We start from the raw sequence: 27297 nt of genomic DNA, 5'->3' as shown, positions 1-27297 counted from the left end.
TTTTCCTTGGCTATTTGCTTGATTCCAGAGTAACTGGGTCTGTGTAACAGATCTGACCCACTCAGTTACGCTCCCAGTGACTCCTGCAGGGTTGTGACCAAAAAGGCATCACATTTGCAGGGGAAACAAGGCTGTCTGCTGCTCTCCATGGAAGCAGCAAGCCTGTTCCCCCAATCCTGGGGTGCCAAGGCATCTTTTCACCCACTGCTGCTGTTTAAATCCCCTGGAACTGCCTGCATTTGCTGTACAGCCAGTTCCCAAGTTGCTGCTCTGTGAGCCATGGTGATTAATTACTACCTTCTCTCTGGTGTGATGGCACATCAGTGTCTATACAATTGCATGTCTTCCAGCCAGACTAGTGAGAAGTCATCCAATCTGTAAACACAGATATGCATGTGGTGGCATTTCCAGCTGTGCTTCTTTCCTTTCTCCTCTCAACTTGGATATTCCAGCACGGGGAGAGGAAGCAGTTCAAAAATAATTTCAGGGGCTCTCTCAAGAGACAGCCAACAACAAAGCCACTCCCACGTGATGAGAGAGATCAGCGTGGTCTACAATTACATGTTCTTAATTCTTCAGTGCAGATGAAGTGAGATGATGTCTGTGAAATCCTGAGAAAGACAGCCCGCTGTCCTGGCTCCCTTCCTTAGCAGGGCCACAGAGAGCTGAAACAATGGAGAGATTTATTCCCTGTCTCACACAGCATGCTGCAGAGGCAGTGTGCTAATATGACTGCATCCCATGTCCTCTGCAGGAACTGGGTGCAGCACCAAGAAGTGACCCAGTCACCACTGGAGTATGGCTGTCTAGGATCTGTGGCACACTGTCATGCACTGATGGATGTCTAATTCCTAGGCTCAAACTCCTTGGGTTCCATAGGGAAGATCAGCTCAGTTCTTGGAAGAGAAATCCCTAAGGAGTCTGCCAACGTGCTGTACCTGTGCTCGTGGCTCTGATCCAGGTCTGAGCTCTCCCTACACCCACACAACACGTTGGTTATGGAGTTTGGATCAAGGCACAACTACTGCTTGAAGCAGAGGAGTCAGACACACCTTGTTCCTCCTTGCTTCCAGCACAGTGCCAAGAGGCACACAGGGCATCTGCTTGTGCCTTTTGGGTGAGAAACTGCATTCCCTCCCTAGCACAGGCTGTTATTCCCTGGCAATAACAGCCCAGGGTAGCCCAATTTTCTGGTCTGACCTTGCTGCACTGAGCAGGCTGCACTGTCCCTTTGCCTCAACACACGAGGAGTAAGGGGGCTCCAGATGTACCTGGCACAGTAGGTAAATCCACATGTTGCTGGAGAAGGTGCTATAGGGCTTTCACACACCCTCCATGCTGGTGAAAGGCATTTTCTCACATTTGTCAAGAGCAGGGGGTGCAGGTTAGAGCTCTATCCAGCAGAACAGCTTAGGAGAGATGCTGTTTTACCAGCAGTGGGGCCAACACACCCTGCTTCCTGCAGATCAGCTTTTCCTCCCTGTTTTTCTGATGCCTAACACCAGTTGATCCCACCTAGTTACCTCTCTCTACTTTGGGTCTTTTTCCACTCAGCTGCATAATTCCACAAATCTTGCAGGGACTTAAAATCTCTGAGATATCTACCCTTCTGTCAGCCAACAGGCTCTAAAGCTTACAGAAGACAAAAGGCAGAAAGATGGATCTGATAAGCCTTACACCATCAGGTTTTTAGCCAGGGCTCCTATTACGAGACTCAGTAGAATGATGCATTTGGCACATGCAGCTTAATTTAGCTCTCCCTCATGGCCCCGTGCAGGCATCCACATGCACATACTCTTATCACCACATTAAGTGACATAAAATCCACATCCAGAGGTTAGAATCAGGATGTGGTGCAAGTTCTTGATATCAAGTCCAGGCGGAATAGAAGAAAGAGTCAGAAGCAGCAGCTGCTGGAGGGTGTGCAGTCATGAAGGCTTTACACACACCCCTCATTCTCACACATACAGACTACAAACAGAGACTACAAATTAGCTGTGCTATTTTTGCTACAGACAGAACTAAGACAGAATGAACAAAGCTACTGTTGTTACTATTTTAAGGACTCAGGACACCCTCAGATGCCATAAAGACAGAGGAGGAATATGTATGTAGGAGCATGCTTTTAGAGGTTCCACAGTGCTTTGAGACCCTGTGGTAATGGAAGAGAGACACCACATAAACATGTTTGTTATATATTATAAATACAATGAGAAAATGTGTGAATGTAAATTGGCATGCATAATTTAACATTATTCAGTCTTAAAGACTGTCCTTGATGGCTAAGCCAGAGGCAGTCAGGGAAGGGAATCCCTGCTGGTCCCTGTGGACAGGGGAAGGGCATTCAGAGAGCACTGTGTTGCCAGGTGGTTCACACAGCTGTGGCCCCAATAAAACCAAAGCCAGGAGAACTTTCCTGACCACAGGCCTGCAGGATGTCTGCATGGCTGTATGCACTGGAGACACCAATGAGATTAGGGCAAAACCACCAGACTGCCACCTCAGCATCAGGCAAATCACTCCAGTTCCGTGCCCCTGTGCTGTGGCTGAGGTTGCAAACACAGATGAGATGAGGCACCAGAACAAAGCAGCCACAGGACTCCTGCCTTTGCTCTATCCCATCACGTGTGTATGACTCAGCTGGGAGAGCCAGTCATTAGACCAGGCTTATCCAGAGCCTGCATGGACACTGCATCCCTGAAGCTTCTTCCTCAGGGAGATTGCAGACTGGCCCTGGAAGGTTTTCACTTACTTCCTCTCTTAAAAACAAATAAATCACTGAACCTTTCGTTAACTCATTCTCAGCAAGTCTTTCTTCAACAGAAATCACCTCCCAACAGACCACAGTTTCTTTAAGAGGAGCTGCAAAAACTTCAGATCGGTGCCAGTAACATCCAAAGCATTTATAAAGCAATTACTGAGCTCTGTAATTCATCAGAGCTCAAGGCAGATCCCCAGGAAGAAGATAAGCACAAAGGTGCAATACAAAGCTGCTACTGCCAACCTGAGAATCACTGATATGGAGAAAACAACTGCAAAGAAAAATCATAAAAGCATTCAGGTTGGAAAAGATCATCAAGTCCAACTGTCAGTCCAGCACCACCACCAGTGTTCACCACTAAGCCACGTCCACAAGTGCCACATCCACACATTTTCTGAACACTTTCAGGGTGGTGACTCTACCACTTCACTGGGCAGCCTGTTCCAAAGCCTGACCACCCTTCCAGTGAAGAAATTTTCCTTAATACCCAATCTAAACCTCCCCTGGCACAACTTGAGGCCATTTACTGTCAGCCTGCCACTTGTTAACTGGGAGCAGAGCCCGACCCCCCCCGACGCACAACCCCCCTGTAGAGAGTGAGAAGGTCCCCCATGAGCCTCCTTTTCTCCAGGCTGAGCCCCCCCAGCTTCTCCTCATCACACTTGTGCTCCAGAACCTTCCCCAGCTCCGCTGCCCTTCTCCTGACACACTCCAGCCCCTCAATACCTTTCCTGTCATCAGAGGCCCAAAACTGAACACAGTATCAACCAAATCAAACGAGCCACACTGCATTGCATTGCATTAATTTTATGTCATTGCAGAGGGAGAAAGAATAAACAAGGTGTCTCAACCAAGTGCACGAGATTTGCAGGCTGAGGTCTGAGCCCCAGCCCCACCACTGCACCGTGGCACTGAGCATGCAAAGAATGCAGTTCTGCTGTGCCTAAGTTTCCCCATCTGCCTTTTAGCCCCAGCACTGCCTTCCTGTGCCTCTGGCTATATCTTGTTCCAGGTTGCTTTGCAGGCTGAGGATTGCTGGGCCACGTGATGGACTGTAGTGTGCAAAAAAGGGAAGGGGAAGAAAAAAAAAGAAAAAGAAAGTGACTCCTGGGGCTTGCTGTACAGCTCAGAGGAAGGGCCCATTTAATTTTCAAGCCTGTCCCCTAAGGCCAACGCCAGGTACTGAGACAAAGATACAAGAATACAGAATACCATAGCAGGGAGCAACAGAGTAATTTGCACTCTGGTTCCCTTATCCATTAGCTCCTGGCTGGCATTTCCTTCAGTGGAGAACTTAATCAGCTCCTCAGACAGTGTGCCTCCGGTGATGCTTCTGGCATCCTTCACCTCCACAGACACTTTCCCTTCTTCATGCACCCCAACGTGGTCTCTCTGCCTGTGTGGCTGCTGAGCTGTGCCAGAGCCCGGCTCTCCTCCGAGCTGTCTGTCCCCTGTCATGCACGGGTCACTGGCTGCATGGTCAGTGCTCATTTACTCCTCAGCAATGCCAATACAGAGCACAAATAAACTGATCTCATTCACAGTGCCTTGCACCGGGCAATTTAGCATTTCCCCTGATGCTGGAGGGCTGTCGTGTGCCACGACAAACTCTCCTCCCTGCCTGGGCTCCCCCTCTGCCACCTCTGCCCACGGGGCTGCCACGCACCGGGAAAGGCACTGGAAAAGAAAGGAAAGCAAATAAATGTGGAAAAGAAAGAAAAGAAAGAAATGCATGGACTGGCACGTGCAAATAACTCCTCCTGGGTTTGCTGTCCCAGACTTGCATGGATAAACTGAGAGTCTCCAAAGCACAGGATAAATCCCCAAACACATCCCGTGCCCCTCCATCCCTCTCACCTGCCTTCCCCAGGCTGCCCAGGGAAGTGCCTGGCTGCCAGCAAACCCTGGGAGCAGGGTTTCCCCACAAGGCAAGAGGAGCTTAGTCGTGCACTCAGGCTGTTGTTTCATCCCCCAGGGAGCAAAACCATTTCAGAGGAAATTCCTTTATGGCTCTAAATCTCCTCTTCCCCAGCCAGCATTATCTGTCCTAGGGACAGGAAGGCTTTTTTATCACCGTCACTCACGAAGATTCAGCAACCAACATGGAATTGTCAGACCTGCCCACTACATGAATTACGATATGCTGCATGATACTCTGATGCTCCCATCAGAGACAAGCAGAGGGCAGATGCCTCCAGATGTATGTAGTTTTTAATTTCCTTTGCTGGGGAAAATGTTTTCTTGTTTTAGTGATGTGTGTTCAAAGCGTTCCAGTTCCCATGGCAACCCCGTGCTTCCACTGGAGATGTCATTTCTCATGCCATCCCTTCAGAATTCAACGTCTCCTAGCAGAAGTTTTGAAGAAATGTCTCTCTTAAATATATATTTATTAGAGACACTGCCTGCAAGTGTGTTTTATTGACACGTTTCTTAGGTGACTCAGCCTACAGAGGAGAAAGCTGTCTCCAGAAATATGCTGCCTGCCAATCTGTCTTTTCTCAGCTTCTGTTTTCAACCAGAAGTCTCCTCTCTTTTTCTGCCACATACATATTAGCCAACACCTGCTCCTTTTTTTTCTTTAATTCCTTTCTGTTCCCATCACTCTTGCCCATGCCCAGCTCCCCAGCAGTGCAAGCACAGCAGGGGTGTGCCCAACCAACACAGCACATGCCAAAAGTATCTGCACCCATCCCCTGCCTGCTGGCACAGGCCCCCTTCTCCTGTAGGCAGAGAGCCTCATTATACATTTGCACGCAGAGAAGCCCCCAAAGTATTGCAAAAGAGACATCACTGCAAGAGCCTCTCCATTCTCAGAGGGCAGCATCAGGAGCATCTGCACCATCTCTGCCCCTGGATACTCTCCCTGTGCCATCTGGCTGCAGCCCGTGGGCACCACGAGCCCTCTGGGAAGGGGTGAGCACATCACAGCTCTGATCCTGCCCCCAGCACAGGAGCCTGGGCCTGGGGCTCCCACCCTGGCTAGGGGAAGGATTCACGCCCCAGGTGTTACCTGGTGTCATTTGGGCACCCTCATTTCAGTGGCTCACAGCATTGTGGTACCTCTCTGGGCTCCAGGAGCTGAGGGATGCTGAGATGGAGCTGTGTCCCTGCCTGACTCCTGCCTTCTCTGCCACACCAAGGCATGCTGCCTGCCCCTGCTCCCACACAGCCCCTGCCTAACCATCACAGCCCAAAAACCTCCGCCCCTGGCTCAGAAATCCCCCGCAGCGAGATGTAACATCCCACCCACGGCAGCTTCCAAAGGTTTTTTAACAGGACCCGCGGGGAGAGTTTCTATTTCAGGCTGCAGGCGTGGAGAGAACAGGGAGGCCCCTGCAGCCTGCAGGGATGCCCAGGCTCCCCCACCCAGCAGGACCCCGGGTACCACAAAGCCCTCGACCCTCCCCGGCACCACGATCAGCATCTCCCAGCTCCCGACAGCTCCCGGGAAGGAGGCGGTACCAGCCCCAGCGAGGGTCCCGGCGGGAAACCACGCTGGAGATCTTTAATAGAGCTGTAACATTACAGCTCCAAATTGCCTTCCTCCAGCAGACAAATCCGAGCAGGTAAATCGGTAGGAGCTGAGCAGATCCGGAGGCTGATGGAGCTAATCCCAGGCATGTTTAAATGCAAAGACCCAGGGAGCCTCACTCACACCCGACAGGATCTCTGGAGCTCCCTGCTGTGCTTAATTCTCAGGTGCAGCCTGCTCGGGGGGTGTGAAAAGCAGAGGAGAAGGCAGAACACTGGGAGCAAACACCACACACCAGCTTCAAGGTCAGGACAGTGGCCCTCAGCAAAGCCATGCAGCAACCAAACAGCAGCTCCTGTTCACCCCGGCTGGGAAACCACACGGGTAAACACTGCTGGTGTCCCTCAGAGAAGTTTACAAACGTTTCCTTAGCCCAGCCTCGAGCAGGGACACACGGGCTCAGGGGACACTTCTTGCTGACTCCAGACTTCACATTAATTGTACCGCCCCACCAGCCATTAATCAAACGTCTTCCACTTGCATTTTTATTGAAAATCAATTTAATAAAGTAGGTGGGAGTCCACACGCTTCCATAGCATCGGATAAATATTCATGGGCGCTTACACTGCTTTAGCTAAATGAGTTTTTTAAATTTAAACGGTGCAATTTCCTTTTTTCTTAATATATATCTTGGCCTGCCCTTGTTCAGGAATAGAGACGAGGTGGGACTCAGCCCTGTGCTGGCACACCAAGGAACACTCCTTTGCTGTTGAGCCAGCACCTTTGGGCAAGGATAATGTCATCCATAATTGGAAATACCAGTCTGCTGGGGTCAGCATTGCCTGGAGCAAATCCCCAGACAGGATTCAAAAGGACCATTTGGAGTTGAAAACTCATTTTCAACCACTAAGAGCGTGGCCACCATTTTTACCTTGGCACGTGTGCTGTTTGATATCCGCTGTTCTCTCCCCGTTCAAGCAGCCACTGTGCTCCAACAGCCAAAGCTAACGAAAGCCCTGGGAAAATGCATCCCCCTGGTGCTCATTGAAGGGGGTTAAAAGGCTTCCAAGCTACCAAAATACACAACACACCAGTGAAAGAACAGAAACACACCCACTCAAAATTGGTGAGTCCTCAGAGAAGGGATGAGCACCAAGCTCAGCCTCACTGAGACAACCTCCCTCTGCAGCCCTGGGGAGGGCAGGTTGACCCCCTGCTCCCCGGGGAGACTGAGGAGCAGCCCCAGCCGAGGCTCCTTGCTGCTGTCCTCCTGCCCAAAGGCAGTCATCAGAGTCCAGATGGAAGGAAAAACCTGACACATTGATCAAATTTAGGAGGAAGGCGGGGTTCAGACAGTCCCTATCAGTGAGAGGTTTTATAGCATCTAACAGCTCTTTGTTCACTGGAGCAGCGAGGAGCTGCGGCTTCCAAAAAGCAGCAATGCAGGGCAATTCACCCAGCGCCAGGATTGCTGTCATGTTCTCCCAGTGATACCCTGCTCTTGAAAGGCAGAGCTTTAGAAATCAAGCACATCATCGTTTTGCCTTTGTTATTAACGCAAAGCGACTTGTTTTCGTCGTTACAGCCTCGACCTAATTCCCCGTGCACACGCTCTCCCCACAGCAGCTCAGATCTCTGGACAGGCTTTGCTCTCCCCGTGCTTTAATGACATGAAGGTTGTGACTGGCCCTGCAGACAGGCACAGATAGCCCCAGCCCAGGAGCAGGGCACGAGCAGCCCTCCCTGCCCTGTGCACTCCCTCTCGTGTCCCAGCCCCAGGGTGTGGGTGGTGTGAAGACAAAAGGAATCCATGAAGTGTCACCATAATAATTTTCTCCTCATCCCCAGCAGCTACTGATGCAGCAGAGGTGGGCAATCCCCACTTTCTGATGTCATGAGGCAGTCTAGTCACCCGTTCCTCCCCAAACACAGCATCCACTGCAGGGACAGTTCTCCTGCAAGCCTCCAAGACTACTGACTCCTCTGATTTCCCCCCTATTAAGACAGCAGCCATTCTCCAGAGAGATCACCCTTGCTGGAGACAAACTGCCTGTCAGCAAACAGCATTAAATACAGGGTATCATATTTGACAGATAATGGCATGCTTTTAGTTTTTTCTCTCTTGGATGCAGGTCACACCACTAATGTCATCTCCAAAAGCTGAAATCCTACATGTGAAAAGGTAAAGCTTAATTGCCTCGAACAGCAACTCTTGTATTGACTCCAACATAAGGCCCATAAATATTAATACAGCTATATTTAGACTCTTTCAATTATACATACAAAATTGAACATCTTTCTGGGAACAAATCAGTCCAGATAGTGTTTGGATTTTTTTCCTTTTCCCTTTTTAATGCATTCTGCATCAAAATAATAATAATTCCTATAGACCTAAGGCTTTAAAAAAAAATAAAATTACCAAACCACCACCACCAAAACCAGTGGATGGAGGCAGAGGCTTACAGATATTTTCAGCTGGCTCAACCAACTTGCTCTGGAGATATCCAGTGGCACTTTCATACTCCTAAACCCCTCTGCCTAACGTGGTTCCCCTCTTAGTTGTTAAATTCAGTCCCTTTTCTGGCTGGCAGTAAAGGGGACCCACTAAAGGTGTGTGCACAGAAGGACACACACAGGGGAACAAGCCCAGCCTGGGACCTGGGGGTGCCAGGTCACTGCTGGCAGGGGGATGCTCCAGAGGAGGGGTCCCACCCGAGCATGGCCGTGCCCACACAATGCCTGCTGCTGTCAAAGACCTTCTCTTTTGTATAAAAATCACATCCACTTTACTGATTTGCAAATTAATTATACATCACTTTCCTTGCCAAAGTGGACTTAATGGTATTAACATTACATGACAAAGAGAAGCTATCAGAGAGCTTCTCTCATAATGATGGCTAGATTGGTCGAGAAAGAAGAAAGGAGATTTCATGCTTTTGTTCTTTAACCCTTCCTCATAAAAGCAGACAAGACTTTTGTCCTGCCTTTTCTAGGAAAAGGCTCTTTCAAAATCTCAGGTGAGACCAGGTGCATCTCTCCAAAGGGAAGAGCTCTAATCTTTCATGCACAAAAGCCTGTAATTCAATTCCCACATGTGCACAGACCCTTTACAGAAAACACAACTTGTGGAAGGAAGATTTTGCACCTTCCCCTTTTTTTTTTTTTCTTTTTTGCAAGACAGTGGCCTTAACTGGCCAAAGTGACATCCACAGCTTTCAAGAGATATGTCTTCAGGTGAGTAAGCAGGACTGCAAGAAATCTGATCTGGCCTGTATGGATACAAACAATTCCCTCAGCAAGAGCCCAGGAGGATGCAGAGAGCCTTGTACAGAGCCTCTGGTGCTGCACACACCAAATGGCTGTGGTTTGGGGGACGTTATTTTGGTCCTCAGATCCTTTCCTGAACAAAGTCATTTGTGTCAGAACCGATCCTTCCAAACCAGGGCCGTCTGAAATGGTTTTTGCGATGCTGAAATAGCATCTCGACTCCTGAGACACAATTTATTATTTTGCTCCAGTCATGAATCATTCCAGCCACTAATGCAGTCTGAGCTTTGTCATCAACAGGATTTTCCAGCAGATTTCAGGGGAAGAAAAAAAAAAAAAAAGAGTCATATTCTTTTTCCATGCCTGTTGTTCTCAACAGTTTGGTTTGAATTATGTTCTTCCAGAAGGTAAAGTGAACGGGGTGTCCTTTTCTCACAATGCAAATTGCAGATTAAAAGCTCTCTCTAGGCTATACTCTGTGCCTACAATTGCCAGTACTCCAGAAGCACTCTTTTTTTTTTTTTTTAATAAATATTAGCAGTACATCATTCAGAGGCTTTAAAAAAAGCTGCAGGTGAGTACACCAAGAAATCATTACATGAAACTCCTGCCCCATCAGGTGAGAGTTTTGCCATTTACTGCAACAAGATGAGTATTTCTCCCTGACTTTTAATAGTAATTGGTTAAGGGACTGCACAATTTAGCCTCAGAGTCTTGCAGCAGCTCACTCCCCAAAGCCCCATGCATCTTCCAGAGCCTCACGAACACTCCAATATTTTTATTTAATCAAACAATAACCTTTAAACAAATGGAACAGCATTAACAAGCTAACAGGTCTGAATCAGCAGCATTAATCCCCCCTCCACAGGGGGCTCAGATAGATGTGATTGCTTCTTCCAGATGGATCAGGGCTGAAATTCAGCACCAACACGATCAATGACTTTGCCTCATCAGACATAATCAGTGCCTCTGTATTACTACACAAACTGCTGCAAACATTTTATCCTCTAGCTCAAGGAATAAAAGAACTGCTGTTTCCTCAATATTTGACCAGTTGTTTCACCATCAGCTTCCCAGAATAAACCAATTAAAGTTGTTTTCAAACTCTAAAATGCCCAATAAAAAAAAAAAATCTTATTTCACAATCCATATCAAAGACACATTATAAATCCTTTACGTGGGACTAAACAAATGGAAACTCTAATAAATGAGTAGCTGCCATAGTCCAACAGATCAATAAAGACATCCTCACAAGCAGTTTATAGCCATCTATAACATCATCTACTAATGTTCTTAAAACCATCTAACACATGTTCAACACGCTGAAACATCAGCTCTCCCCTTCCAAAGTCATTATAAACAAACATCAGCACGCACCCACCAGCTTCCCCTCGGGCAGGATCAGCTGCCCAACATTTGCACTGGTTCACTGCAGGTGTCTGAGCAAGCACTGAACCTCCGAGGTGTCACTCCAGTAGAAGTTACTGGGGCAAAAATTCCTCCAGATGGCTTCACTTTCCTAGAAGAATTTCTCACCCTTTGGGGAAAAATCTTCTTGCCTACATGTGTGGATACAGGGCTGGTTCAGCAGCTGGGGGGGCTCCTCACTGGGAGCACACTCAGCAAACGAAGGTGCCAGCTGATAAAAGGCATCCAAGGTAGCACGAAAAACACCTTCCCCTTCACAACCCTGCGGCCTGGGGGCTTGGTTGGGCCTCTCTGGAGAGCCCAGGAGCGGCACAAGGACAGCAGGTGATGGACTTTGGCCACACAACTGGCCCATGGGAGGGTGGTCGGGCAGGGACCCACCGTGGTGCCCCACTCACAGCCCTGCGGTGGCACTGCAGTGCCCCCGAGGGACCCGGTGCTGACCCGAAGCCCAGGGGCTGGTTTCACACCCAAAGCTATCAATCTCTCTACACAGTGCATTCCTGACCCCTCTGGAGTGTTTGTGATATCCCTGAAGCTTTGATACGGGCTCGTTGCCCCAAGCACATTCATCACTTATTGAAGAGAAGACTTTCCCCCTTAGGCACAGCAGCCGAGCCTCCTGACGTGTGCCAGCCTTTCCACACGGAGCTTCCTCTGGCTCTGCACCACGGGTTTAACCAGCAACACACCTGGGAGTTCTGCATCAGAGACGAGAGCACCGGGGCTGTGCAAATCCATGGCAAAGCTGCCTTTGGAGAGCTGCCCCCGAGGGGAAGACAACCTTTTTTTAATTTGTTCACAGATAACTTCAGAAGTCTGACGAGACAGAGCAGGGTCCCTGTTGCCCCAGAAAGGTAAATAGAAGAAAATGCTGTTCAGGCAATGCCTCAGCTCCAAATTAAAACTCATCAAGGAATCTCAGACAAAGACAAAAATCTGAGATAAGACTATGGATTTATTTTTTTTTCTAAGGATCAAATTCCTCCCTGGAGTAATCAATGAAGTCAGATCAGAGAAAAGAGATGAGAAGTTGGGAGAAGTGGAACACTAAGACAGAATAACAGATGAAACACAGTCCTGAAACCCTAGAAATCATAACAAACCACAAAGGACCACTGGGTTTGTCATCTAATGTTTGTCTCACACAAACAGTAGATCTAGGTAATGTTTATGACAGACTGCAGGCAGCTTCATCAGGCACAGGTGAAAAAAAATGAAGATCTCAAGAGCAGCCCGAGGCAGGGACACCTGAGGACCAGCTCTGCTGCAGCAGGGAGTGGGACAGGATTCTGCCTCTGCCACTCAGGTGTCCCCACAGCACAGGCAGTGCCCAATGCTTCTGCCCAGAGACCAGGAACAGACAGGCAATTCTAGAATTTATTACTGTGAATATTTCAGCCCCTCTGCTTTAATGCTCACACAGCAGCAAACAAGGAGGAGCTCAGGACACAGTGACACATGCACTGAGGTGCAACACAGCAGGCATTGCCCCAGAAAGTCTCAACCTAAAGGGAGCCTCTCTGAACCAAAGTCCAAAACTTCTGGCTCATCAGCACTTGAACTGGTGAGATAGAGGTGGCAAGACAGGGATACAGATGTTTCTTACTTGCTCAGAAGCCATCCTGCCAAACTACACCATCATTAAAAAAAGCAGGAAGAAACACTGCACCGCAGAAAGGAGAGACAAGAACAGCTTCAACCGAGGTGCTCTTCACTTACAGAAGAATAAAGGGAATATGACAGCAGGATAAATATTAACAGGTGGCTATAGATCAAAACCATCAGCAAGACAGAGCTGACATAGTGAGGCCAGATAAAAGGCACTATAGGCCCATGTCAGGCAACCCTGAGCTGAGTCCTTTTGTGAGCAGCAGACCCTGACTGCACCAGATCCTGCTCGACCCCAAGGCTGTCTGTACTGAGCCCAGTGTGGGCAGGGAGATGCTGACACCAAGCCACAAAGAGCAGTGCAGTGGAGGAGAGGAAGAGGAGCCTTGTAAGCAACACTGCATCCAGGAGGGATAACACAGATCGATCTCAGCCCACCTGCTTAACACGGTACAAATTACTTTTTAATTGCAGTCGGAGAAATCGGCTTATCTAGGAAGTTTACAGCTCATCCTCTAGAAAACTGAGCAGCCTACTCTAGCCTCCTCTTCCTTGGGGTAAAACCTTTTCCTCCTGGCAGCACATGGAAAAGGCCAACAGTTTTCTGGAGTGCAGGTTTCCTGATCACCCAGTGCAGAGACTTTGTCCACCACTGCTCCAGATGTCCTCTGGCTTCCTCATCCTTACACCAAGTGTACCTCAGGTGAATCCCCAGCCCTCTGAAGCAGGCAGTCTCTGGCTGAGCTGGAAGAAAACCCTACCCTGATTTTCAAACAGCTGTGGAAAGGTCCCGCACACCTCCCCAAGCTCCCTGTTAACTTTCAATTGCCAAATATTAAAAGGATTCTTGAGACTGTAAGGAAGGAAAAGCCTGGAAATGTCCCTTCCTGTCCCTTCCCAGAAGTTCACAGATCTCTGTTTCAGTTGCAGCACAATGGGCCCAAATTTCATCAGTTAGGAAATAAGGTACAGGAGGCACAGCTGCACAGGGAGCATCACTGACCCTCAAACCCTCAACCACCACATCCCCCCTCGTGTTCACTGTGCTGGACATCACACTGGTTGTGTAAGGACTGCAGAACTTCCATCACTCCTCGCAGCACCAGGACACACAGGGTATTTTAGTTCATCAGCCAGTCTTGGAGGATCACTCATGGTCTCACCACTTACATCCCACTCCTCGAACACCTCTTCCTTTGGGGTGTAGGATGTCTCTCCCTTTGTCAGCCAGTTCTACCTCTTTTTCCTGGCCACATCTGCCCTCTCCTACTCTTGCAAGCTCCAGGTGCACAGCTCCCTGTGTGCCAGCTCTGCAGGAGCCCCAGCAAGAAGAACCTGAGAGCTGTAAATAGATGCTTCCCACTGCAGCCCCTCGGGGCTGGGAGCTGTGTGCCTGCACAGCTCCAGAGCAGGAGCAGAGGCCAGTGCTGTCCACAGAAGCTCTCTCCATGGGACATTTTCTTATCCTACAAGGTTGGCCATGGCAACAGATGTCTGCATCCCCTCAGGGTCCACTTCTGTTCCTCTTCTGACTTAATAACCAATCTGCCCCGTGTTTTCCCAGGGGAAACACAGGTTGTCTGCTGATAGTTCCTTCCTCTCCTCCCCCACTCTGAGTCCTATAACATCAACCCTTTATGTAGCTACCCCTTCCCCAAGCCCAGACTGTCTTTCAGTGGTCATGAGGCCAAAGGAAAGGCTCAGCTCTGCTCCTAAGAGGAATCCAGCCCTGGCTCAGCTGGCAGAGACAGAGAGAAACCTTCTACCAGCCACAGAAGACTTCTCTGGGACACCAGTGATTGTGTCCCCAGTGCTACAGGGTGCTGTTGCAAAAAGAGGGGTCTGACAATCACTTTCTTTCCCCTGACCCCCTCCTTTCCTCTTCTAAGCCAGCCTGGACTATGCTCATAAACCTCCACTTGCCTCAAGACAGCAAGGACTCTGAGCTAGAGAGGATGCCCTGAGCCAGCCCCTGGAGGCAGGAGCAGCAGCAGGGCCCAGGATTACCCTCACCTGGACCTGGCTCTGCAGCACCAGGAAGTCCCAGGCAGCCTCAGCACTGGTTTGCTTTAATCTGTGTCTGCAGCATCCTGGTAGGAAGAGGAGCTCTGGCATGGGAGCTATCAGAGTGGGTGGCAGCAGATGGTGAAAACAGAGGGGATAAGAAAATAAATACAAAGAGGCTATCTTGAGGGGAGAAGTCACCACATTAACACTCTGTTGCTTACACAGTGTCTTTTCCCGAAGTCTAAACAAACATTGCTCTGTTCCTGGCGCACGGGAAGCGTGGGGGACAGGCACTGAGCACACAGCCCTGAGAGGGGCTGCAGCACTCCCAGCCCTGCCTGTCCCAGCCCTTTGCAGGGGGATCTGTCTCATGCAGAGCAGGGAAACCAGCCAAGGAGGGATGTTGCATGTCCTGCTTTGGCCAGTTCATCTCTCCATCAGCCCGTGTGTGGACACAGCGACACCACAGCTGCCCTGTCCACGGGCACCAAAGCAGGACTTTAGTGCTACTAATGGATGCCATTACCTGACATCTTCAGAAAAGCAAGTGGAAGATATTCCTGAGGGAAATGGGGAGAGCCAGTGCTGGGTCTGTCTGCAGGGACTGCCCAGTGCTGTCTCACAGGAAAGCCAATGTACCTTGTCAGTCACCGAGCAGCACAGCTGCTAATTTGGAGCAAAGCAATCCCTCTCCCAGATCTCACACAGCCTTGGACAGCAGGAGCCCACCTCTTGCTGATTATCTCCCCAGGCTCTTCCATTAGCCCCCAGGTGTGGAGGCTGCAGCAGGACCATTTCTGCTTCTCTGGCCACCAGCAGCAGTGGGGAAGGTCCTTCTGTTCCTGAGAGATCTCCAAAAGTTTGGCCTTGGGGAAAACAGGTCCAGCTAAAAGTGGGGAGAGCCTGGCTCACCAGGCTGCCCTGTATGCAAACACAACTCATTGCCAGCCAACAGCTCCCAAAACCTCTAGCCCTTGTCAAAACCTCCCATCTGGGCCCACAGGACTGCTCTGCCAGGGGAAACCAGAGGTGAAAGCAGTCTTTAAACATACGGTGGCTGGTTCAGGCAAAGGCAATTTATTATGTTAAGCACGTTGTTAAAGGATCTAAAGCAACAGAGGAAAGATGTTCCAAGAAAGGTTTTAACTTTCCCAGCAAGGGGCTCCTGGGAGTCCTCTTGTTAATGCTTTGCATGGGTTTGTCTGCAATTGAGCCTACGGTGAACATAAATGCCCCCTCAGTCCCCTTTCAGAACTCATTTCAGTTAAATCAATACAGCCATCGGGGAAACTTGAGGAAGCAAAGCTATTAGTGGGACCACAGTTAATTCTGGGGGAAAGAAACAAGCAACAAAAGCAATAAAACTGATGGATTGCTTATGCAGACACAGTAACTCTTTCCTGCCTGGGTCCTGCAGTGTGGCAGAGCATCAGAGATGAGGATGCTCACTGCAGAAGCCCTTCTTCCCCAGGCTTTGCATGGTCTCTGCTTGGGATCAAAGTACTCCTGGACAGGTGCAGGGCAGAGGGCTGTGGCACAGAGGTGAGCATGGGGCTGGGAAGGGACAACAAAGCTGCTCTGAGCAAGGGAGAGTGCAATTCCAGGCTAGCATTATAACACCAGAGCCCCCATTAGCATGCAAGAGCCCAGGAAAGCTTGTTCCCAACCTCCCTTGGCAGTGGGACCTTCGGAAAACAGGAGAGCACATGGTGACTCCAGCTTTGGGTGGAAATTGTAGTCCAGCAGCACACCTTTGCAGCCAAACAGGAGAGCTCAGAGCAGGGCAGGGACATCTCCTCAGAGGCCCCAGTGACACAGAGCTGTCAGCATCTGAGAGGGGTCAACTCTGCCACAGCAACACACCAATAAACCACCCAGGTCTACATCTCCCTCAGCCCAGCTCACATCTGTCTTCCTCACACATCTCCCCATTTTTTCTGCCTCCTTATATCACACTAACTGAAGGCATAAGCATTAGGTGGGAAGGTGGCTACTATTATTTTGCTTTCTGAAGCCCCTTAAACAACTGCAGGTGCTTGGAGAGAACCTCAGCAGCAGCAGCAGTGATAGCAGCAGTGTTAAATGCAGCTCAGGAGGCAGCAAAGCCCGGGTGACTGCCTGATCTCCAGAGCAGCACACAGGGAAGAGCTTGCCAGGTGACAGCTACAATAAAAAAATAACTGAGCAGGTGTCAAGATAGAGGCTCTGTAGCAAAGCAAACTGACTGGAAAGCAAAACCAACACGAGCTGGAGGTCCTGCAAACTGGTGGTATGGAATCATAGAATCACTCACACTGGAAAAGACCTTTAGGAGAATCAAGTCCAACTGCCAACCCAGCACCACCATGTCCTCAAGTGCCACATCCAGATGTTTTTGAACACTTGCAGGGATGGTGGCTCTACCATTTTCCTGGGCAGCCTGTTCTGGTGCTTTACAACCCTTTATGTGAAGAAATTGCCCTTCCTCTGGACCAGCTCCAGCACCTCAATGCCTTTCTTTAATTCCTGAATGTATCAGCATTTCTGAAATGCTAATGCCTAGAAAATAGTAGCAATAAGTTTATTCATAGCTGCTCCATCTACAGGCCTGTCACTGCAATGTCACAGGTGACCCCAGCACTCAGAGACTGGCACTTCCCATCCCACAAGATAAAACCCAACAAAATAGCACCGACTCAAAAGAGGGAAACCAGCCACAGACTGACTCTGGCACTGAACCAGCCTCTCCTCCTGACAGCACCAGACTTTTCAATAAGTCATCTGCACTGCCTCTCCTTTCTAGAGCTGCACAGCTGTGGGAAGCATCATCTCTCCACCCAACTGACCTCCAAGTCCAGGTCTCAGGCGGTTGTCGTAGCCATCCAACAGCCTGTCCAGGATGCGGGTGAAAATGGTGATGTTATCTTTGCTGTCATCAACGACGTCTGAAACGTGCTTCTGAGAGAGCCTGGCAAGGGGGAGGGGAAAAAAAAAAAGGAAAAGACATCATCAGAAGAGAAACCTACCTTCAGAGGATGTGCTCTGAACAGTTCCAGGGAACGAAGGGATGCTGGTTCCTGCTCCAGCCTGAACTGCAGGACGGGGCACACTTGTTGGCAGAGTGATGTGCTTCCAGGACGCCCCACAGGGCATCTCTAATCAACACTTCAGCACTGAGGCACCCGCGCTGCTCCCTGCCCACCTTTCCATGCTCAGGGCCAGCAGCACCATGGACAGTGGTTCAGGAGCCCCGTTTTAACAGGGAGCCTTCCCCCGCCCCAGCATCCATCCCTGCCCCAGGCATGGCCATTTGATGAACAGAGGCTGGGGGCACCGCAGTTATTCAAGTGCCAGTATCTCCCTGCAGGCAGCACGGAAGGAGTGATGCCAGTTATTTGCCATTTCAGTGTTTTCTGCCCCCGGGAAAAGGGAAGGGAGGCAGAAAAGTAGGAATTCCGTCAGGCAGGCTTGAAGCCTGAGTCCATCATTAAAACACCTCACGAACCTTTTCTGCAGTTTCTTGAACTTTCCCTATTTATAAAAACAAATGATTTTTCACGTTCCCAGATCTGCTCAACACAAGAAGCCTGGAAGTCCCCAAACAAGATGATTTCCTCAGAACATATTCTGCCCCAGGTGGAATAAAACAAGTAGTAAATTTCCCAAACAAAGCTCATCTTGCTGAACAAAATCTTCAATGCAGTTTTGCAAACACAAGGGGCTCAAATAATACATTTGCGTTTTGTGTCTGCCTTTCAATCAACAGAAAAAGAGCCTGTGAATCCTTCTGAAACCACCTGCCTTTAAAAGAGATTTCAGACAACACAGAGTACCAGTGCTGTGGATTCAAGTACAGCTTTCCCCAGCAGAAATAGCTGTTAGGACCAAACAAATGGAAAGGCAGAAGATTAAGTAACAGAAAACCAAAAGAAAAAAAAAATCTATAAAAATGAAGAGATTGCAAGGAAGATGGAAGAGGAAATAAGAGAGAGACCACTGAGGCCAAAAAAAGATTAAGAGGCACAGAGAGGCAGCAGGATGGCTGAGGATGCCCAGCCAGGCAGGGGAGAAAAGGCTGCTGGAGTGGAGGGAGCAGTGCCCTGCTCCCCACAGCTGGGGGAAGAGAAGCCCCTAAATAGTTGCTTTCTAAGGGGTTTGCCCCTTTCCTTCTCCACCTCAGCCTTATTTCCTTTTGTTCCAGTTGCTCTTTGCAGCCACTGGTTTAAGCATGCATGAGGAAGTAATTGGGGGAAAAAAAACCAACAGAAAAAGGAATATAATTTAAGGAGCTCAAAGCTCAGTCCTGCTGTATCCCATCTGGTTGGACTAGTTACCCTTGACACTGCTGGTCCATTTGTAAATACACTGTGTAGGATCAGTAGAGTGGGTGGTAAGTAGCAGAGCTGGCTTGGAGTTTTCTGTCAAAGTGTTCACCCAACAGAAAACCCAGATTGTAACATAAAAGAGCAAAAGGTATTTTCTAGCAAAACAGGAAGAATTGAGAGTAGGATATGGGTATTTTTAGAGCCAGGTTGAACCAATACTATTTAGTATGCTGCAGTTAATTGAAATATTCCATTTGGGGCAATTCTCACACTAATTTTTGTTGCCTTCAATGACCAAACACTCAGGGAAACTGCATTTCAAGTGTTTGGGGTTCACTTCCCCAGGGGCTGGGTCCCACCTCTCACAAGACCACCCAGCCTCTGTTTTTAGCAAAGCAAGAGCTGCTATCCTGGGAGAAATGGTCAAGCCAGGAAGCTCAGCCTACAGGAGCCCAAAGAGGGTATCAGTGCTTAAACTGCAGTTCCCAGAGGATGTGGGGGTGAGGCATGGTCGGGATAACACTTGGCCCTGCCCTAATGCACCCTGTCAGGTCCAAAACATCAAACCACCCCGATGGCACAAACTGCACCACAACCTTCGAGACTTCCCATTTCCATTTGAATCAAAGCACTGACTTTGGCTTTTCATCTGGACTTGGAACTCCCTGCAGGTAAGCAGAATTTTGAGAAATTTAAAAAATGACTACTGTAATTAGTGGGGTTCCAATTGTACCAGCTTTCAATAGATGTCATGGTTAAAAGTAATCTGTACCAGTGTCTGCTGATGAGTATATAACCATCTATAAGTTATGAACAGCTAGCATGCTCATGAAAGCTCATTCATTAATGTTTTATAGGCTATCTTTAAAAATTACCCATAATATAAAGAGCGAGAAGACCGATTTTTGTGAAGGAACTCCTGGTGGAGGCTCCGCGGTGATGGGAAAAATGAGTTTACAAATTTCAAAGCTGTTTTACTTAGCCTGACATTTGAGGGTTTGACTTCAACGTGAGCAGTGTGGGATTCACTTGGGAGATGCTGGGGAAAGAGCAGTGCAGGCAGGGTGAGGGAAGGTGCAGGCAGAGTGAGGGAAGGTGCAGGCAGAGTGAGGGAAGGTGCAGGCAGGGGAGAGGCAGCAGCATCTCTGCCTGGCACCTGATCTGGGCTAATTCCCCGCTCCAGCCAAGGTCTGGGCAGGCTCAACTGGCCTTAATGTAAAGCTAAGGCTGCCCTTTAGCAAGGCATAAAGGAACTGCAAAGAGGGATGGGGATCAAGGTTTTAAAATAATTAAAAGCCTTTAGGCAGGGAGGACAGAGGTTTACAGCAAATTTAATTAAGACAGGCTTGAGGAAAAGTCATTACCTTGCCACCTGTGCACGTGCTCTTTGGGGAGCTGTGCCACATCAGCACAGCAACCTCTGCACAAGGGTCCCCTCACACACAGTTTAGGAAACAAATCCTCCTGTGGACCAATATTCTGAGCAATCCCCTTGGGGCAGGTGGTGAGGGAGCATGGCAGTGGCTTCAGTGAGTATGTGATGGGAAGGAAAAGAGCAGCAGTGAGGAAGGCAGAGGCAGGGCTGGAGGCACAGGGGCTGCTGACACCCCCCAACCATCATGGGGAGGGAGCCCCAGCCCCAGTAGCTGGACAGGGGGCAGGAGGTGCCCAGGGCTGTCTGTGCCTCTGCAGGCAGGGCAGGGTCAGCATTTACAGGGCAAGGCACGCTCAGGATGCCTCTGGGAAGTCAGATCCAAGCAGGCAAAGCAAAACAGGCAGGACAGGGTGGGAGGGGTGTGTGGATGCTGGAGGAGCAGCAGCAGTGACATCTCATGCATGAAGATCCTTGATCACTGCTGGACTTGTAACTCAGCAAACATCACTTCAGTGTCCATACCTGGCACTCTAAAGGCTTTTCTAAATGTTTTATAGCAGTCATGTATTATTTGCACTTCTCTCCCTCTGTGCAGAGCTCCTCCCTCCCCATGGCTGGTGGCATCTCTGCCTCCCTTTCTCAAAGGCTTCCCCAAGCTCACGAAGCAAAGGCTCTGGTGGGATGCAGAGGAGGGCTGCAGAGCCTGTCACAGACTAACAGGATTTGTCTCCTGTCAGCTCCCAGAGGCTGGGAAGGTGAGGCTGGCAACAGCATTCCCTGTGCCAGGACAGCTGGAGCCTGCACATCCCGGAACACTAACCTGGGCAGAGGGAGAGCAGCAAACCCAGGAGAGCTGGCAGAGAACCCCAGTGCTCCAGTGGATCAGGTGTGCTGCCCATGGGTCATTACACCCCAAGCAACCAAACAGCTGAAGCAGATTAGTTTTCTCTTCTTTTAAATAGTGTTAAAAAATGAAACTGGGGAGGGGGGAGAATCTCTCTTCCGTGTTAAAACTCATGCAAGCCAAGTCCCTGCCCAGACTGAATTGTGCAGAGGCCAAATCTGAAAATAGGTTTTGTTGCAAAAAATGCTGACAACTGTCCTCAGTGAGAGTGCCTCAAATAGTGCTAATGTCAGCCACGAGGGACTGAACAGTCCCCGGGTGAAAAGCTCAGGGACAGGGACAAGGGGAGGGTCAAACACAGCAGAGACGCTTTTTAGTGCTTTGCCCTGGACTACTCCATGCAGGTCCTGACCCCGGCATATTTAAGATCAGCAAGAGGACTGCAGCCTTGGCCAACAGCCTCAGCACTCACCACCTTACCCAGCATCAGCAGGGAGAGCCAGAACCAGGACTAGGACTCCAACGAGAGAGAAGGACCCCGCCCCTGGGAGCCTCAGCGCCATGGTGCCAGTGAGCCTCCAAAACCTGCCAGGGAAGGCACAGAGGGGAAGGAGAGGAGAGAAAAGAGATTTTATTTACTAGGGAAAAGCAATCCTGTTAGTTCAGTTTTTCACATCAGTTCATTCATGTTAGCCAGCAGTATTTCTGGAGGCCTGTGTTTGAAATCCCAGAGAACCACCCCAGGGACAAATGGCAGCAGCATCCCCTGGAGCACTGCTGGCCCTGGGGAAGTCACATCATGAGGTCAGAACCAAGCCTGTAAATACACAAACAAACCCTCACCCCACCTTCACAGCAGATCCAGCAGCTCCCCAGGTGCATAGCTCCACTCCCAAAATGACCACACTGGCTCTTCTTCCAATCTTTCCTTCCTGCACCTCACCCTATAGTCTCAGTCACCACCTGCCCCTCGCAGCAGTTCCCAGTTCCCTGGTACCTGTGCTACCTTGGGGAAATCCATGCAGCAGAGCCACCTGCAGACTCTCGAGACCTGTTTTTTTTTTCCCCCCAAACATATTTTTCTAGACAGTTAGGCCCTCATTTAATTCTGGTAATGACACTGCCAGAAATTATTATTAAGTTTGAGCACCGCGGCCCAAGGTGGTGGGAACGTTCGACTGTACTACACTTAGTGCGCTCAGATTTTTCATTAATGCTCAGTTTTACTTTTATTGTGATGTTATTGCACATTTAACTGCCTTCCCCTTTTATGTATGTCATTATGTTGATGCACCTTGGAGCAGCACTGCCAAGCAACAGCCTGTATAAATACAGCTTGTCGTGACGTCTCCCCATCCCGACACCTCCTGTTGGCACGGGGGGGATTCAGCCCAGCAGAGGCTCAGCTCTGTGCCAGACAGGCACAAATGGCCAGTGGGGGCCCCCAAAGCCATCAGTGGAGGCTAACTTCAATCCCAGCATGCAGAAAACCAGGGCAAGATGCCGTTGTGCCAGTCAAATCTGACCTCTGGATCTCTCCACTCAACGGGCACCAGCATTGCAGAGCCTCGGGCAGCTCCCTCCAGCACTGAAGGAAGGAGATGCTGGGTTGAAAGCCAACCCCCTCAGCATGTGAATGGCAATTCTCAGCTGGTGGAGGGTGCCCCAGGATGCAGAGGGCAGGTGAACTATGTGAGTGCCACCAAGAAGCAGGGGTTTCTGCACAGGGACATGAGAGACAGGAACTCCCAGCAGAAATCCCATGCAGAGGGAGCTCAGCCAAGCAGGAGGGAAATACCTGAAATGTCATCTTTATGCAGAAATGTGTATCTGGCTACCCCTGCCACAGACAACTGGAAGAGGAGAAGGGTGACAAGACCAGGCTGGGCCATGTGTTATGTCACATTTCTGCATTGAGAAGAGCCTAAATCTCTGTCCCCAGCCACCCCACAGCATTTTGGCCCTAAAGTCTCCCTGCATGCTATGCCTGGTCCTTGCTTTTTAGCTCTAGGAGGACATGAGGTGCCAGGCAGGCAGAAGGTAAGAGCCAGACACTACCAGTCCTTACCACCCACCTCAGCTTTTTTTCTGGCAAGATAATTCACTAACAGCAGGCACAGGGGGGAAAAATAGCACGGGGCACCAGTCACCTGTATCTTCCTCCCCACCACCCATTTAAAATCCCTGCAAATATCAATGCAGGGATCAATTTAGGCCCAGTGTGCTTAGGCCTTATTTAATCAGGATGCTACCAAGGGAAGCTCAGCCTTCCCACCAAAGGAGGCTGCAGGAGCCTCTGGCATAGACACAGCTACACATCTGGTGAGAAAAGCCCTGATTTGGGATGGTTCCCCTGGCTCCTGCCACTTTCCAGCTCAGAAGGGACATACAGTCTTGGAAATTCAAGTATTTGCTGATGAAGCACAAATCAACAGGCTGAACATCTGTTCTGTGGGAAATTCCAACATTTTGGGCAGACTCATTCCAAATCACAACAAGGACAGCTAAAATGTTGATGTTTCTTACAAGGCAAATCCAGAAGTCCTTCAATAAGCAGCTCCTTAACAGATTTCCTTTCAACTTTTCCCTTTCATTTCACTTCAACTTGCATATTATACAATGGGATTTAATTGATTTTTTTTTTCCTAAGGCAATTTCAAACACTAGCCAAAAGCAAAAAAAAAAGAACCACTGCTGCCTTCCCTCTTCCCTCCCCTCACTACAGTTAAAAGTTTTCATTGAAATCAACATTTTCCCATTAAGCTGCTTTTTTTTGAGAAATGGTTTGTTTTGGCAGAATTTGCACTGCCAGCAGACTTTGACCAGGGATACCACACCAGTGAAGATGCTTTGGATTTGCAGCAGGTGCCTCTTGGCTCTGCAGGGCCTGTTCTGACTCCTCTAGAACATCAGATTTGGTGAGACCACGGGTGGGGCATAACGTGCACCAAAGGTGGAACAGAGCTTCTAAAGAAAAGAGTACCTGAAAATGGAACAACAAGGCAATTCAGAGGGACAGGAACAGTGACAAAAGCCAGAAGCACTTACACCTTCCATGTAAGTGTGTATAAGCTGTACCTGTTTGTGCCAAGGAGCTCTAAACCACTGTATTTCCACAAAACTTTGTTCATACAGTTTTCCTTCAATATTACAGAGAGATGAAGGGCTCGTTTTCTGCTTTGGGTAGTTCTGCTGAAGGAAGGTGCTAGCCAAGGATAACAGGGCTGCTTGAATAAAGTCAAATATGTGCTTGAGTTATTTTAAGCATCAGAACCTGTTCTATATAGCTGCACCAAGAGAAAAAAATCTGTTTTCACTACTTGCCCAAGTGAGTATTTTGCCAGCCACGTCTCAGTTTGTTCACGCTGAGAATGTCCCCAAATTGGGGTGTGATGGTTTGCTATGGCTGCACTTGCAGACTCGGGAAGGACAACACAGCTTGGAAAGCAGCTTGGCACTGTTTTCTACCCCTTTCCTTTGGTTCACGCACTGTGTTTTTCCTGGGGAGCTGGATAGAAGATGCTGTGTGGTGTTTTTCTTGTTCCTTGGCTACTTTACACTCAGAGATGGATTGAGAAGCAGACTCAGTCCTCGGATGGTGGCTGACATTCCTGAAGAACACAAGGGCTTTAACTGCTGGTGTTGAACCCTGGTAGCCTTGTGCCATTGAGCCAGGGCTGACCAGGCAGTGATGGGGGAGCAGCAGAAAGAACAACCCCCTTCCAGCACTGCTCATCACCCTATTGACAAGCAGGAAACACGGAGAATTCTCTGGAGAATTCAAGGAGGCTTTTGCAGAGGAGGAGGTTTCACCCTTCAGACAGTTTAAGGGGTCTTCCAAAGCTCCCCATAGCCAGATCCTTGTGTGGTTCCCATGGCACAGCAGCTCTCAGCACTGCTTCTCCCCTTTCCCAGGACTTTTGCTAGTCCAGGCCCAGCACCAACCACAGGGACACAAAATCCCAGCCAGGGCAGGTGCTTCATAAGCCCAATAGCTACTGGCCACACAGCCTCTCTAGTAAAAATCAGTTTGTAAAATTAGTCCTGGTTTCAACAGCCCAGTAACTGAGCTCCTCAGGTTTGGCACAGGAGAGTTGGTCTTGGAGAGAAGGCTCTGGCAGAGCAGGGGAGGGGGTCCCTGGGTGCACAGCAAAGGGAAGGGAGGGAAACACCCACCAGTGTGCCTCGGGAAAAGTAACACTGGAGCTCCTCCAGCCCCTACTGGTGCTGTCCTTGCAGAAGGCTATTCAGCTGTCACTTCCCACTCAGGAAAGTGGCAACAGTGAGACAGCCAACATCTCGATCTGAACACCTGCAGGGATCCCTGATCCTCTGGGAATAGTGGGGGAGGATGCGTGCAACGTGCATTTAAGTGCACGGTAACCAAGTGAGGGTTTAGGAATGTTAATTGAATGTTAACAGCTTCAAAGAAGAAGAAAAAAAAAAAACCAATCTCTTACTAGGACTTGCTGAAGGGAAAACTGCATAGTGTTCATGAAGAAAAAAACCAGAATGCCAAGGTTCCTAAGCTCAGAAAAGTGGTACAACTCCTTACACTGACCCCTCTTTCATGTAAGTCAAAGAGCATCACCCCAGAGCTTCTGGTTCTGAGCTGTCTGTGCAAGATGGAATCTATTGGGACAGTGTGTGTTCAAAGCAGCTCTGCATCTCCTTCCTCCATCTGTCCATTGCTCACTCCTTAATGGCACAGTTAGCAAACACATTCATCACTAACTGTGCAGTTGCTGGTAACCTCCACAGCTGAATCCAATGCAGATTTTCTAAGGAGCCCTGTTAACACTTTGCAGCTGAAATCCAGTAATACTTGAAGTTTACAATACTGTGCACTCTGGAATTTGGCAGGTGTCTTTATAACCACATACCTAATGGCTTGAGAAACATACCCACTCCTCTCCAACACACACAGCCTGTCTGTCCAACCTCCAGAGCATCAGAACACTCCAGAGAAACACAGCCTTCCTCTTGGATGTGCTATGAACAAGGAATTGGAAAAGCTTCCTTCTCCTCATGACAGCCCCTGCTCCTACTGAAGTGGGTTTGGGAACCCAAAAAAAGTGCTGGAACCTTCCAGATCAGCAAGGTACCCTGGTAACTATGCTAACATTGGGTATCTCCTGACTTGGCATACTGAGCCCAATCTTCCCAGAAATCCTTATTCTAGAAACCATTAAATATTCTGAAATGCCTTCCTAGGAAAGAGTGATTAGCACAGGCTTACTGCTGACAAGGGAAAGACAGATAGAGCTCTGGAGGTGGAGGCTGAAAGGTAAAGCTTGCAAAAAAACCCTGGGAGAACAGCCCAGAGAGGGGGATACTGCAAGCATCAGAAACGAAATGAAGGCAGAAGAGGCCCATAAACCCAACTGGGTTCATCTGTGAGAGTCCCATCACTATGTCACCCAAATTGCTGCCTCCTAGGAACACACACAGCCAAGGAAACAATCTGATTCACTTAGCAATAGTCTCCCCATGAAGGCAGCTTTCACAAAGCAGCCCTAAGGGCATATTTGCCCCACCACTGCACCCAGAGACACTGCCTACCTGCAATGTCATTTGCTCAGCATTCCCACACGCCGTGCACGGACACCGCGACACCAGCTGAAGGAATTCTGAGCACCAACAGCTCCCACTCAGCCCCCAGGACCTGCAGCAGTTCCACATCTTTTGCCAAGTCAGGTATCTCAGGGAGGGGTGTGCAACGAGGGGCTGATGCTGGGAGGCCAGCTGGAAAACAGATTTGGACGGAAGCTGCTTCTTCTTCCCAAAGCCCGAACATAAGCACTTCCATGCAGGGAGAAGAGGGTGATCCAGAGCCTGGTGGTGTCAAGCACTATCCACCCACCTGCACAGTAGCACAGCCAAACACAGTGCTAGAGATGACCTCACAACACCTGCATATTTACCCCAAAATGTCAGGTGCATTTGCACAGCACAAGAAGCTCGTTTAAAGCCCTTCCTCGTTGCACTGGAGCCTCTGCAAAACAGGTCCCAGGCATCAGGAGAGATCCTTCAACACCTCTCAAGGACTGCAAAATCATCCAACCTGCACGGGCTGTGCTCTGTCCAACTGTCCCCAACCCCGTGAGCTCACCAGTTTTCTGGTGATCTCTGTTGTGCCTCTTTAGTGCTTCTCTGGGTGAAGCTCCAAGCTCTCCCTGCAGAGACAGCAGCCAGCAAGCGCTCAGCGCAGCACAATAAATGCAGGCG

At 49.3% G+C, this 27297-nt stretch overlaps 1 protein-coding gene across 1 annotated transcript in view; it reads right to left on the bottom strand.

Moving 5' to 3' along the window:
* The window catches only part of GABRA3 (gamma-aminobutyric acid type A receptor alpha3 subunit), a 58519-nt gene extending 36870 nt beyond the window's left edge, over window positions 1–21649 (bottom strand). Inside the window, exons 1-2 of the mRNA XM_008934892.4 lie at window positions 21550–21649; window positions 17372–17493 (exon numbers count right to left, since the gene is read on the bottom strand). Of these exons, the coding sequence (XP_008933140.2) occupies window positions 17372–17493; window positions 21550–21632 (205 nt within the window). The 5' untranslated portion in view covers window positions 21633–21649. The remainder of the gene's footprint in view (window positions 1–17371; window positions 17494–21549) is intronic.
* Between the last annotated feature and the right edge of the window lie 5648 nt (window positions 21650–27297).

Source organism: Manacus vitellinus, unplaced genomic scaffold (assembly GCF_001715985.3).
Source record: "Manacus vitellinus isolate BGI_N305 unplaced genomic scaffold, ASM171598v3 scaffold_19_pilon, whole genome shotgun sequence".
NCBI classification, from domain to species: domain Eukaryota; kingdom Metazoa; phylum Chordata; class Aves; order Passeriformes; family Pipridae; genus Manacus; species Manacus vitellinus.
Note: the sequence above shows the minus strand (reverse complement) of the source record. Positions and strands in the feature narration are given on the sequence as shown.